General features: G+C 54.3%; 1 protein-coding gene and 1 long non-coding RNA gene across 4 annotated transcripts; both read left to right on the top strand.

Moving 5' to 3' along the window:
• Positions 1 to 206: 206 nt before the first annotated feature.
• Ly6e (lymphocyte antigen 6 family member E) lies at positions 207 to 3883 on the top strand. 2 transcript variants are annotated; one of them, XM_021251244.2, is made up of 5 exons: positions 511 to 601; positions 1785 to 1853; positions 2421 to 2533; positions 2869 to 2988; positions 3131 to 3883. In XM_021251244.2, the coding sequence occupies exons 3-5, from the start codon at positions 2464 to 2466 to the stop codon at positions 3349 to 3351; spliced, it is 411 nt and encodes a 136-aa protein (XP_021106903.1). In that variant the 5' UTR covers positions 511 to 601; positions 1785 to 1853; positions 2421 to 2463; the 3' UTR covers positions 3352 to 3883. The 2 variants fall into 2 exon arrangements, with proteins under 2 accessions (XP_004837913.2, XP_021106903.1); XM_004837856.4 differs by lacking the exon at positions 1785 to 1853 and having other exon boundaries at positions 207 to 601.
• A 2195-nt stretch (positions 3884 to 6078) lies between these two features.
• Positions 6079 to 11851, top strand: LOC147830231 (uncharacterized). Of its 2 annotated transcripts, XR_015441037.1 has the most exons (4): positions 6135 to 6478; positions 6824 to 6921; positions 7182 to 7323; positions 11501 to 11851. It is a non-coding gene; the product is annotated as an uncharacterized LOC147830231 (long non-coding RNA). The 2 variants fall into 2 exon arrangements; XR_015441038.1 differs by lacking the exons at positions 6824 to 6921; positions 7182 to 7323 and having other exon boundaries at positions 6079 to 6478.
• Positions 11852 to 12411: the final 560 nt, after the last annotated feature.

The raw sequence follows: 12411 nt of genomic DNA, 5'->3' as shown, positions 1-12411 counted from the left end.
AGGGGGAGAAAGGGTCCCAGGCAGAACAGCCGAAAGCGGAAACCACGGAGAGCATCCAGAGGCAGCTGGCCTGCGGCAGGGGCAGGGACGAGGCCTCAGTTGCGGAGGGCACAGGTGCATCCTCCCGCTCAGGCCACGTTGTGCCACCCACCTCCAAAATGCGGCCCCTACACTACCCAGATGGAGTCTGGCCAGGACTTTCCCACAGGCTCAGGTGTCAGCTGCTGTCGCACCGCCCTACGCCCTATCCAACCCTGCCAAGTCGGTCGGGGGGGGGCGGGCGGGCGCAGGCACCACCGCCCTGGGGGTCTTGGAGGAGAGGGTCACAGCCCCTCTCGGCGTATCGCGTGGAACCCGGAGACGTTCACAAAAGCTCACGAGCTAGGATGGGGACCGAACCCACAGTTGAAGGGGCGGGCACAAGGCGCAGTTCCGGGACCCCCGGAAACAACGACAGGGGTAGTCCTCCCGCCGGGCCCCGCCCCGCCTCGCCTCGCCCCGCCCCGCCTCGCCCCCGCTTCTGGCCTCGCGCTTCCACCGCCAGCGAGTGTTATCGCGCGGCTCCAGGACTCAGCGAGGCCGTAACGCTGCGTCTGCCTCGGTGAGTCCCCAGCGCCCGTCAGTCCCTGGGGGCCAGGAAAGGGTGGGAGGGAGCTCAGAGAGGGAGGCGCGGGTCCGGGGCTGGGGGTCGGGGCCGCCAGAGCGCCGGTCCCCATGCTGAGCCTCCGCTCCCTTCCCCCACCCCTTCCCGAATATTTCCAGAGGTCTGGACAGCAAAGAGGGCCGGGTTTCGCGGCCACTGGGGCCCACCAACCAACTCTCCAGCGTGGAACAGACTGGCGGGTGGAGGGGTGCAGGATCTTGGGGAAGCCCTTAACCGGAAGGAGATTACCGGCCCAATGATTGATTACCCTGGGATTGAGTCTTGCCCCAGGGAAGAGTGAGAAATCTCTTGGTTTGGGGGCCAGATTATGCGTGCAGATAAAGTGCTGGGCTGCACCTGGACCCTTCCATCCCTGAAGACCCGACGGGTACCTACTTCTCTTGCTGGCCACTCAAGAGTCAACTCTGGGAGGCGGGAGATTGTGCTGGTCCTGGGGTCCCAGGCAGCTATGCCTAGGGCCTGCTGGCTGTCGCTGCCATAGGGAGCATCAAACAGACTTACCCTCTCCTGCTAGTGCCCTGCGGGGCCCGGTGGGTGCTTCACAGTGGACAGGGAGGGATGACACCCGACTTGTTTGTGGCTGTGCATGCTAGAGCTTCCTTGGCCACAGCTCAGAGCTCCTCCAGGCAAAAGCTTCACTTTCTGGAGGAGGAATTGGAAACTCTCCTCCATGGGCTGAGGTGGGAACAGGCCCAGCCAGGTTTGGCACTGATGTTGGCTCTGACTTAGACCATCTGGAGCGCTTTTCCAACCCCAGAATGTCAGTATTTTGCCAGACCAGTGGAGTGAGGGGCTTGGTCAAAGGACTAAATCTGGACCCTGGATTTGTTAACCCCCCTGCCGTCAAGTAAGAGAAAAGCTTACTTTAAAAATGGAAAAATTAATTTACTCATAATTTGGCCAAATTGGGAGGACAGCTGGTCCACCCTTCTCCAGAAACAGAAGCTCACTCCAACTTGCAGGGCCCAGGCTGGGAACATTGAGTCCTCCTTGGCCCCAGGGATGGGGGGCGTAGGATGGGGGAGGGGGCGTAGGGCAAAATCTGCTCTCAGCCGGAGGAAGCTGGGGAAACAACTCTTTTTTTAAATCCTAATTTTTAAAGATCCATTTAACCTTTCAGATACAGGCTGAAGTCCAGTCCTAGAAAGGAGAGACCTGGGACTCATTCTCAGGGGCCTGGCCTGCCCAGGTCTGAACTCCCCCACATTCCTTTTCCTTCCCTGCCCAAGGCTGATAAGAGTAAATCTTGCACAGCAGTCAGTTGTCCCCACCTAACCAGGATTTATTGAGCCCTTCCTGCTGTCTCCTCTAAATTGCCTCCCAGCCGTGGCGGGTGGTGGAAGAGCCCATTCAGGGAACCCCTGTGGAAACCCAGGAAAAAGGAAGAACAGGCCCCCAGCCCTCATCTCGTGGGAACAGCCTAGGGCCCCAGGTCTCCACCTCAGGAGTGGCCTGGAGTGTAGGCACCCAACTAGCCAGTATCCTTTCTGATCGCCGTTCCTCTACCTCAGGACCATCAACAGGGCCACCCCTAGGGCTTCACTTTCTCTCGGATTCTGAAAGTGTCAATGGTACCTGACCTTGCCGTTCCCAGATTTGGGGATGGGGGTTTGTAACTAGCTGGATACTGGCAGGTCCCTGTACAGAGTGGGGGTGAATGACCCTCGGGAAGAGAGAGGCTTGTGCAGTCACCTGGCACCGTCTGAGCTCTGAGCTGGGACCGTAGCCATGGGTGGGCATCCTTCGTCTCTCACAGCCACAGCAGGACCAGCTCCATTCGCTTTGTCAGCCCTCCACGGATGTTTGTCCCCTCGAGCATGAAGGTCTTCCTGCCGGTGCTGCTGGCTGCCCTCCTGGGTGTGGAGCAAGGTGCGGTGCCTGGGGCCCTGGACTTCTTCACAGGCCAAGCCGTCCTGGATCCCCTCTCGACTCTGCCCTGAGCAGAAACCAGGACCCCCTGCAGGCCGGCTCCCATGGGACTCTCTGGGTTCTCCTGGCCCCTCTGGAAGTCTCCGTGCTGGCCTGGCCTCTCACTTGTCACCCTATATTTGAGGATCACTTGAGCTTGGGAGGGCCAGGGTCTGGTGTCACCAATAAATGTTCATAAGCAATTGGGTGTCGAGGGCCAGAACTGGGAGGGTAAAGTGGAAGGCCTCCCCCTGGGTGAGAGAGGCATAGCCTGCAGCGTGTCCCTCCTCCTGCAGCCCACTCCCTGATGTGCTTCTCCTGCACTGAACAGAAGAGCAATTTCTACTGCCTGAAGCCAACCATGTGCTCAGACTCTGACAACTACTGTGTGACCTTCTCTGCCTCCGGTGGCATTGGTAAGTGCTAGTGAGGAGTGGCCAGGCCTCAGCCCCGCTGTCCCCACTTGGCCATTCCTTCGGCCTGAGGCTAGGGCTCTGCAGGGGGTGTTCCTGTCACCTGTGGTCAGCCTGTCCCCTCACAGCCTCTTTTTCCACACAGGAAAACTTGTGGACTTTGGCTACTCTCTGAGCAAGGGCTGCTCCCCTACCTGCCCTGGCCCGAGCATTAACCTCGGCGTGGTAAATGTAGACACCAGATGCTGCCAGAGCTCCCTATGCAACTTCAGCGCTGCCGGAGGTGGGCCTCAGGCTAATTCCCTGCTGCTGGGCCTTGGGCTTCTGTTCAGCCTGCTGTCGGTTTTGCTTCGACTGAGTCCCTGAGCTCCTTTACCTGGTCCCCCATGCTCCCCCAGCTCAGGAAGAAAAGCCCAGCCCCTTCCAGACTCCAGGAGGCTGTTGGAGCATCCAACTCCTCCTCATGCCTGATCCTCAGCCCCAGGGCCCAGCCCACCCCTGCACCCACACCCACCCCTTCCCCAGTGCCACCTTATTTCTGGGCTCAGTCCTGTCCCTCTGAACCCTTAGGGTCTTAGGGACAGGACTTAGTTTTGTAGACGCACAGGAGGAACACCTAAACCCCAGGTCCTTTTGGCAGGCCATTGAGGGAGGGGGAAGGACATTTTGGGGAGAGCAGGACAAGTATCAGGCCCAGTGGGTGCACCCCAGAAAGCCCCTTATCTTGGAATTTCTGCACACACAATGCACTAACTTTAGGGGTAACCTTTGGGGGAGCTATTAATGCCCTCAGCTCCAGGCACCCGCCCCAGAATCAGCTGAGCCCCTGTCCCCCTACCCCAACATGGGTGCCCTGCCACTGCTTTGGTGCCTCAAATAAATGGTGTTCCTACCCCTTGCTCTGCATTGCTGTCTTTGTGCCCCTGCCCCTTGCCAGAGGCCCCTCCCAACAGGGCCCATATTGGGGAGGGAGAAGCAGAGATCCTCAGGTTCAGAAGGGCCTGGGTATCCTCCCTGGTACAGCCCCAAACAAAGGCCCACTGGGGTGGTGGGGGAGGATAAGGCCCCCTTAAGTCCACAGCCAGCTGCTTCAGAGGTCTAAAAGGGAACCACAAGGTCAAGAAGGGAGGTCATGACCCCAGTTTGGGGATGTGGGAGCCAGTGGTGCTTCAGCCAGCCTGGGTGGGGGGAGCGCAGTCCCAGGTGTAGCTGTCCCAGGGCCTATGGGAAGAGCAAGCCAGGCTGGACTCAGTACCTCTTCAGATCTCCGACAGCCCAGCCACCCAGGAACTGAAGTGGCCTGCTTGTGCCCACTTGCCCTTTGCAGATCAAATGTGGAAACATGTTCCAGGGCCACAGCTGTGCCCCGCTTATGGAGCTCTTGCCAATGGGCTTGTCAGGAAGAGGGAGCAGGAACATGCAGGAAGCTCCTTTCCTAGAGTCTGGATGCCCTTCAAAGATTGGTATTTTCCAGACACTCCCCGGGTCTCAGGTTGGGGAAGGCAGAACTGGGGCAGGGTCTGCTCCAGAACTCTGTTCTGGCTGTTCCCTGGTGTCAGGAGGGGCCTGCAGAGGTGGGACCTGCCTGTGGCTGTGGTCATGATCCCCCTCCCCACTCCTCCATCTAAAACTGTGCCACATGGCCAATGCAACAACCAGTGTCTGAACAATGGCCATGGAACAAACACGCAATGTGAAGAAAGAGGAAATGTCACCAAACGCCTCACCACAGACAGAAACAGAACACCTCAGCCTGCGGCCCAGGAAACCCCTCATGGGTCAGATGACCCAGTAACATCGCAGACACCTTTATAGACAGCCTGAAATGTGTAAAGCAGGTGACTGAACCTCTGGGCTGCTCTCTGGCTGCCTGCGCTCATTGCTTCAGAGTGGGCTTTTCACCCTTGCTTCCACCTCTGCTGCCACTGTCTCACTTTCCCTTAGCATTTTGCCTCAGGGTGTATCTGATTTTGAGTTCCTGTCTGTCCAGGTGGCAGATGGGGTCTGGGTCTTAGGAACACCACCCTGAAGGGGAATGGTGGTTTCTTCATCAAGGCTCAGGGTGGGCACCTGAACCCTGAAATCTTAAGTGTCTACATCATTGCCACCAGAGGGGAACAAGGCTAGGACTGACCCCTAAAAGCATTAGGAAGGAGCCAGCCTCACAGAGAGGCAGAGGTGTCTGCCCAGGGCAGCTCTCAGAGACAGGTGACCAATTCCAGTTCAGCAAGCCCTGGGGAAAGCTGGGGATCCTGGCTGAAAAAAACAGTTCCTGGGGTGTTAAGCAAGAGGAGGGGATTTAGCTCAGTGGTTTTGCCGCCTGCTTCGCAAGCGCAAGGACCTGAGTTCGATCCCTGGTACCAAAAAAAAAAAAAAAGCAAGAGGAGCAGGGCCAGGGATTTAGCTCAGTGGTTCTGCTGCCTGCCTCAAAAGTACAAGGTCCCCAGTTTGATCCCTGGCACCAAAAAAAAGAACAAACAAGGATGGGAGTCAGCCCTGCAGGATGCCCTGGCCATGGCCCTCAGGTGGAGAGTGCGCCTCTGGTCCTGTTCTCGGTGCAGGGCTCCACTTTAAGACCAAGAGGTAGGATTCCACTCCAGGGACAGTGAAGCCATGCGGCAAGAGGGAAGGACAGGGACACTAACACTCCCTCATGGAACCACCTGCACCTTCGACTCCCAGGTGATAATAATTTGGTGATTCTTCTTGTCATTCTGAGAGCTGGATGCTATGCTGAGCCTCAGGAGTTGAAGCTACTTCCCTTTCTACAGTCTGGCACCTGGGACCCCAGCCCTCCCTCTCCTCTGAAGGGCATCCTCTTGGGGCTGAGGTCTAGGCCACCCGGATCTCCTGGGGTGGCTATTGCTCCAGTCTGGTCCCTGCTGCCTCTCAGGAGGGCTGAGAAGGCTGGGAGGGGGGCACACGGAGAACCTGGGTCTTGCCCCCTTGTGGGAGCCTAGAGTTTCCATTTCCTGAGCCCAGCAGAAGTGAGCTGTAAACGGAAACAGGGTCAAAGGTGGGACGGGAGCCCTGGGGCTGAATTTCCTCATTTCTCAGTTCCAGAGGTGGGAGGGGATGGGGGATCGGGGAGAGGAGCCCAGATGCTAAGTTTCGGTTTCCTGAGCCTGAATCCCGGGAGGGAGGAGTGGAAGGTTCCTAGGGCTGAGTTTCCTTTTGTCAAGCCTGAAGGGGAGTGGAGAGGAGGGAAGTGGGTGGAAGGGGTAGCAGCTGCAGCCCTCAGCGTCCAGCTATGGGTTAGGTTGCCAGGTTTGTGGTTACCTGCCCTGGCTCATGCACACGCAGGACCTCAGACTTTATGGTCCCAGTGCCCATGTGCCCAGGACAAGGCCTCCACTTCCACAGGCAAATCCACCCAGTTCCTGACATTCCCGACATGTGCATGCAGATGAGATCACTGGCCTTTCATGAGCCAGGCCCTGTCTGGCCCCAAGCTGCTCTGGCCCATGGGAACCCTTGGCTTCAGGATTCAGAGGTGAGCATCTCCTGCCCAGCCCCTGTCCCCTCTTGCTCCCCACTGTGCCCAGCCCCACAGGGTGCTTCCCCTAGTGCAAAGGCTCTGCCCCCCACCACTGCAGGGACCTCCAAGGGTCCCAGCCTGCTGGCCTGGCCCTGTCCCAGACATAGTCCAGTCCGGGTCCTCTGCACACTCAGGGGCTTCAGGCAGCCCAGAGGTGTGGTCTTCTCAGAGGGGTCTTCTCAGTCCCCTCTGGGCTCCTTACCGGGGACTGAGAACCTGTCCTTCCTCCTTTCTTCCCTCTTATGCCAGCGTAACAGGCACTACAAAATGAAATATTTAAAGATAGGTTTTTTTCTTTAGAGACAGATTCTCCAGACTTCCTCGGGGCATAAATGCCCACCTCCAGCTCTCCTCCGCTCTGATGAATGGACAAAATCTGCAGATGCTGCCCCCAGGAGGTCAGGTCCATTTTCCTTTCCCCAGAGGGGAAGGAAAGGAGAGGTTTGGGTCCAGGAAGGGATAAAACAAGCATGAATGTATCTCCTGACTCCTCAGATCCCTTCCTCCACTGTCCCTTGCTATAAAAGACCCCCAACTCACCTGCACACAGGGAGATAGATGGTGTTTTGAGGCAAATGGGCCCTCATCTCCTTGGTGCCAGCTTTGAGAAGTCTTTTTTCCTTTTTACCAAAACAAATGGTCATGATTTGGTCAGCAGTGAGCAAAGGAACCTGAGCATATGGACCTAAGCAGCCAGTAACACCGGGACCCCCAGCCCATGCCCGAGGGGAGACAGAGACCCACCTGCCAGACTCCAGGCTGCTCCTGGACCTCAGAGGCCCCAGGTGGCTGAGTTCAAGGTAACAGCTCAAAGGAAGGCCATGAGGCCGAGGGACCTATGAGCCCACCCTGGGAAGGCCACAGGCCCAGCCCCCTGGAAAGATGTAGAGGACACAGGACATAATGCTATGCAGAAAGGCACAGGGACCAGTGGATGGCAGCCTCATGGGTGAGATTCTGGGTCCCATAGGGGACTGACCATGAACAGTGGCCTTGAGAGAAGACTGGCTCCAGCCTCCATGTAACAGATGGCAGGACAGTACAGTGATGACAGTGCCCAGGCTAGGGTGGGAGGGAGGTCAGCGTCAGTCTGGGGGTGGGTGCCATACAGGTCCAACCTTCCCCATAGGGTCTGGGCAGTATGCTGGGGCTCCTGGCCACTCTCTGGGGCTCCTGTCCTCCCTACTCTGAGATGTAGGAAGGGGCCCCTAGGGTCTGGGGACCCCACACTTGAGGACATCACCCCAGGCTTACCTCTATTCATCCTTGCCCCCTCTCCCCTGCTGCACCCCATTAGGACTTGGGCCAGCAACCTTCATAGCATGGGACTGGATACAGAGGGTGGGGTACAGTGCAAGATGCCAGATAAGGCCTGGGAATATTTCTCCTGCCAACCCTAATTGCTGGCAGTGACTCGAACTCTGACCTCTGCCCTTGACCCAGAGGGAGGTTGAGGCAGGGAGACTGGGGTCAGGGAGCAGTCAGGGCTTCAGAGAACTCTGCTCAGGCCTGATGGTTGGAGGGGGCTTCAGTCCCAGTCTGTCCTACAGTTCTTTGAAGGGTTCTGGGAGGACCACATAGCTGAATCTTCTGCCCCTAGTGCTGGGACTCCCATATTCCATTCTGTGCCTCAACACTGTGGTCTCGGGGTTAAACATTGCTCCTCCCCAGTACTGCCCCCGCCAGGCCCCCAGCCTAGCCCAGTCCACTGCTGCTTCCCTCACAGGCCAAGGACCCCTTCCCATATCCCCCACCCCCTTGCTAGACAGCCTCTTCCTCAGGTGGGTCATGAGTCCGATTTGGGAGCCGAAGGGTCCCCACCCCCGTCTGCCTTGCCTCTTCCACGTCCCTCCCAGCCCAGGGCCTGGTGAGGGCAGTGGTCCATCAAGCCAAGGGGCCACAAGTGGACACAGGGGAAACACACTGAATGTGGGTGACCCCAGGCTCCTCCCTCACCTGAGTCCTCAAGGAAGGGCAAGCCCCTGCTCCTCCTCCCTCTCCCACCTGCTTCCTGAGCCAGGTGTGGTCTAAGTGACCTCTTTCCTGACGTTCTCACAACTCTTTCTTGGGGCACCTTCGGCCTCCCAGAGATCAACTTCCCAGCTTCCTATTGTGGCCCCAATGCCTTCATGTGACTGAGCCCTGAGCTGAGGGTACAAACCAATGCTTCCTCATCCCAGTGTCCCGGGAGGGTGTGACAGCAAGATCCCCATGTTTCTGCCTGTGATACCAGCCACCTCTGGGGTACTTCTTGTGCTGTGAGACTCGCACGACACCAGGGGTAAAGGATGCCTGGTAGGATTGCTTTTCACACTGACTTCTGGGGTGAGGCCCCAACTCTGGGAGCCTCTGCATTTAGGTTTCCTGATGCTTGAGGCCCGGGGAAAAAGATTGGCAAACCAGCTATAATGGTGCACACCTGTAATCCCAGCACTCTGGGAGGCTGAGGCAGGAAGATCATAAATTCAAGCCCAGCCTGAGCAATTTAGCAACTTGAAGAGAGCCTGTCTCAAAAAAGAAAGGCTAGGGACATAGTATGAAGGCCCTGAGTTCAATCCCGAGTAATTTTTTTTTTTTTTGAATGCTAGCATGACTGTCGGAGGCCAGACAGCTTTCCAGGGATGGGCTTCTGCCACCCCTGAGTCCTGCAGGCACTGCAGAGGTGGAGCTGATGACACTCAGAAACCCCCCTGGAAAAAGGACAAACTCCTGGGCCCTTAACCTGTTAATCATTATGCATGATTTGTGTTCTGAAAGTCAGGGCCTTAAAAATGGTTTTTGCTAAAAGCAAAACAGAACAAAAAACTGTGACTGTTCAGTTGGGCCTACAGATGCCCAGTGGTACCTAAAAGTAGCACAGAGCTTGACCTTCATTTTGTATTCTTATTACCTTAAACTTTGGATATAGTTGTGTCACTAGACAGGGTCCAAGGAGGTCCCCAAGGCAGAGATGGGGACCTTGACTCACATAACCCATGAGATAGGTCGCACGTTTCCTGACTTCATTGCAGAAAAAGAAATTTTCAGGATGGACCAGTAAGAAACATAAAGGGATTTATTAGGCAGAATTTTAAAAGTACACACTGAAGGAAAGAGTTGGAGCCCTTAAGAGAGAATTGCATTATCTTCTGGAACTGGGAACAATTATGTTATCTCCTGAAGACATGGAAACCTATGGAAAAGATGGCCCACCCCACCCCCCAGGAAGATAATAGCCCATTTTACAGGATATGAAAGGTATGAGCCCATTGTGTTTTTGTATTAAAATGGATAATTTAAGCATTCTTTGAATTCTGTCAATCCGGTCCTTTAAGATCAGGGTTTTACTCTTTCTCAGTTAAACTAATTTTCAGACTTACACTATCCTTAAGGAATTTGAGTTGGAAGGAAACTCAGCTTTCTTTGGGTCTGGAAGGAAAGGAACATAAATTAGCCTAGGGAATGCTGATATGGATACCATTGGGTAACTTTGTGTCTGGAGGTCACAATCTTTAAAAGTACAATTTTTAGATTATTTTCTTGACCTCTTTTCTACCTCTCTTTATTCTATTCTACCTCAGATATGCTACTAATTTAGGAAAACTGGCAAAACAATATTTATTAGCTAGCTTATCTCATTCCCCTTCCAGACTAGAGGACAACAGGATACTGATATTAAGGGGGAACAGATGTAACTACCGAACCTGCTAGGTATCTGAAACGCGAGTTCGTGTTCTCTAAAAACAAAGAATGAATTCTAGGAACAATGGAAGTTAAGGGTAGGAAAAATTTATTGAGAGAAAGAAAGCTGTCTAAGAGAGACAGAAGGGGGACCCGAAAGTGGGTTGCCCAGGGCCGTATTTCCCAGGAGGTTTTATGGAACAAAACCACGAGGTGAGATGGGTTCAAAGTGGGACAAAACTATAAGACCCAGTGGAAAATTACAAGGTGGGCATGAGATGGGGCAAAACCATGACCAACCAATAAAATTACAAGTACAGTCACTCAGGTAATATTGATTAAATGGGGCTCAAATGGGAAGACAAGTCATGAAAGAAGGAATTTCCCCTTCAGAATATCGGTCACTGCTGTTTATCTCTAGGGGAAGTAGTGCCTCTTTTCCTTTTTTATATTGCTAACCAGTAAATGTGCCTTAATTGTTCTCCATCTTGGCTCCTTGCTCTGTTGGCTCCTTGAGAGCTGGTGCTTGAGGGTGGCCCTGTCTAACTGCCTACAAGATAATCTAATTAACTTACCTATCTACAGTAATACCACTAACATCCTTTTCAGGATTCACAGGGACATCTGACCACCACAGGGTCCCTGGAGCAACATCTACAGTCTCCACCTGTTGGCCTAAACCTGGGTCCCAGGAAAAGCAGAGCCTCACGTGGCTGAAACAGCCACAGGGACAATCATTTTTTGAGTCAATGACTTTATGGAAACCGATTCACCACTCAAGCTGTGAGGATTCCTGCAGAGCTAAGAAACCAGCCCACACCCTGTAGCTAGTCTCTGTCCTTTTGTGAACAGGCCAGTCTGATCCTTCTCTCCAGACCTACTCCCCTTTCAGTTCCTCAGACTGAAGCCCTTTTCCTATCTTATCTGACTGTCCTTGCTTAAGAGACTGACTTGACCTTGGTCAAATCTGTGGTCCCCTTTCTATTCTTTCCAAAAGTTTTTTTTTTTTTTGGTACCTGGGATCGAACTCCGGTCCTTGCCCTTGCACAACAGGCGGTGAAACCACTGAGCTAAATCACTGGCCCTCTCCAAAAGTTTTTGCATGTAAATTAAATACTGTCACTTTATCCCTAATGCAAGAAGGTGCAATAGCTGATTGTTAGAAAAAAGTCCAGCCGAAACCAGGTCCAGGGTCCAAACAAGCCTTTATTTAGAGAAGAGATGCTACCAGGATCCCTCCGATCAAAGAGTGTTGGGAGCAATGCTACATAATTCTAGGGAAAAATCATTTGGTTAGCCTAGTTCTCTTGCCTACAGCCCAGCTACAGAATAACTCCAGTTTGGCCTCCGGTCACAACTGAGACTTCAGGGATCCAGTGACGCTGTGATTCTCCAGGACAAGAAACATCCTGGGAGAACAAACATCTGCTCAGTTCCTCATTGTTCTTGGACTGATTAACATCTTGTTTGCCGGCGATGTACTGAACTCTCTGCAAGCCTTCCGTTACACCTTGTTTATCCCAATGTGAACTATTGAACTCTCTGCAAGTCATCTGTTACATTTGTTTCTCCCGATGTACTGAATAAAAGGTGTGGTAAGCTGGGGGCTTTTGTCTTTGCTGCCCAGAGCAGCACTGATCAGACCCAAAGCTCAGCTTCTTCTCGGTCTCATTTTTCTACCTTTCCTGTAATTCGCCGTGTGCTGCCGTGGCTCGCAGGAGACCAGGACTAACTGCAGAGGTTCTGGTAACGTCCCCTTCCCCTGTCCCCTACAAAAGAGTGCAGCCGCGTGGCAGGGGCTGAGGCATGTTTACAGGGATTGGGAGATGGGGCAGTGAGGGATTGGAGGGTTTACAAGGCGTGTCACCAAGGGATTGGTGGAATTTGTGACCTCACTAGTTGCCAGGAAAGGAGCAAGTATCCGGTTGATCTTTTGGCGGGAAGAGGGGTATTATGGGAAGAAGAAGGTTGTCTTTTGGCGGAAGAAGCCATCTTGGGGCTGGGTTTTAGGCGGGAATGCAGTGGATTGTGGGAAAAGGGGAGTTTGTGGCAGGAAGTGGGGAGTTATGGGAAGGAGGAGGCCATTTTGAGGAGAAGGAAATCTATCACTGATGACACTGAGAAGGGCCAAGGCAGAACCAGGCTGTATCTCCTTTCTGGCCTCTGAGGCCCTGGGCTGGGCACATTCTGCCCCCTCAATTCAGAGCCTGTCAAGGGGTGATATCACC

Source organism: Heterocephalus glaber, unplaced genomic scaffold (genome assembly GCF_053883595.1).
Source record: "Heterocephalus glaber isolate CG9 unplaced genomic scaffold, H.glaber_assembly_v1.0 deba00000281, whole genome shotgun sequence".
NCBI lineage: Eukaryota > Metazoa > Chordata > Mammalia > Rodentia > Bathyergidae > Heterocephalus > Heterocephalus glaber.
This window is presented reverse-complemented; position numbering and strand designations above follow the sequence as displayed.

Bases quoted from the DNA above. Each gene is read 5' to 3' on its own strand.
- Ly6e (XM_004837856.4), top strand. From the start codon at position 387: ATGGGGACCGAACCCACAGTTGAAGGGGCGGGCACAAGGCGCAGTTCC. The intron at 602-2,420 runs GTGAGTCCCCAG...CGTCTCTCACAG, and splicing joins GTAACGCTGCGTCTGCCTCG to CCACAGCAGGACCAGCTCCA. The intron at 2,534-2,868 runs GTGCGGTGCCTG...CTCCTCCTGCAG, and splicing joins CCTCCTGGGTGTGGAGCAAG to CCCACTCCCTGATGTGCTTC.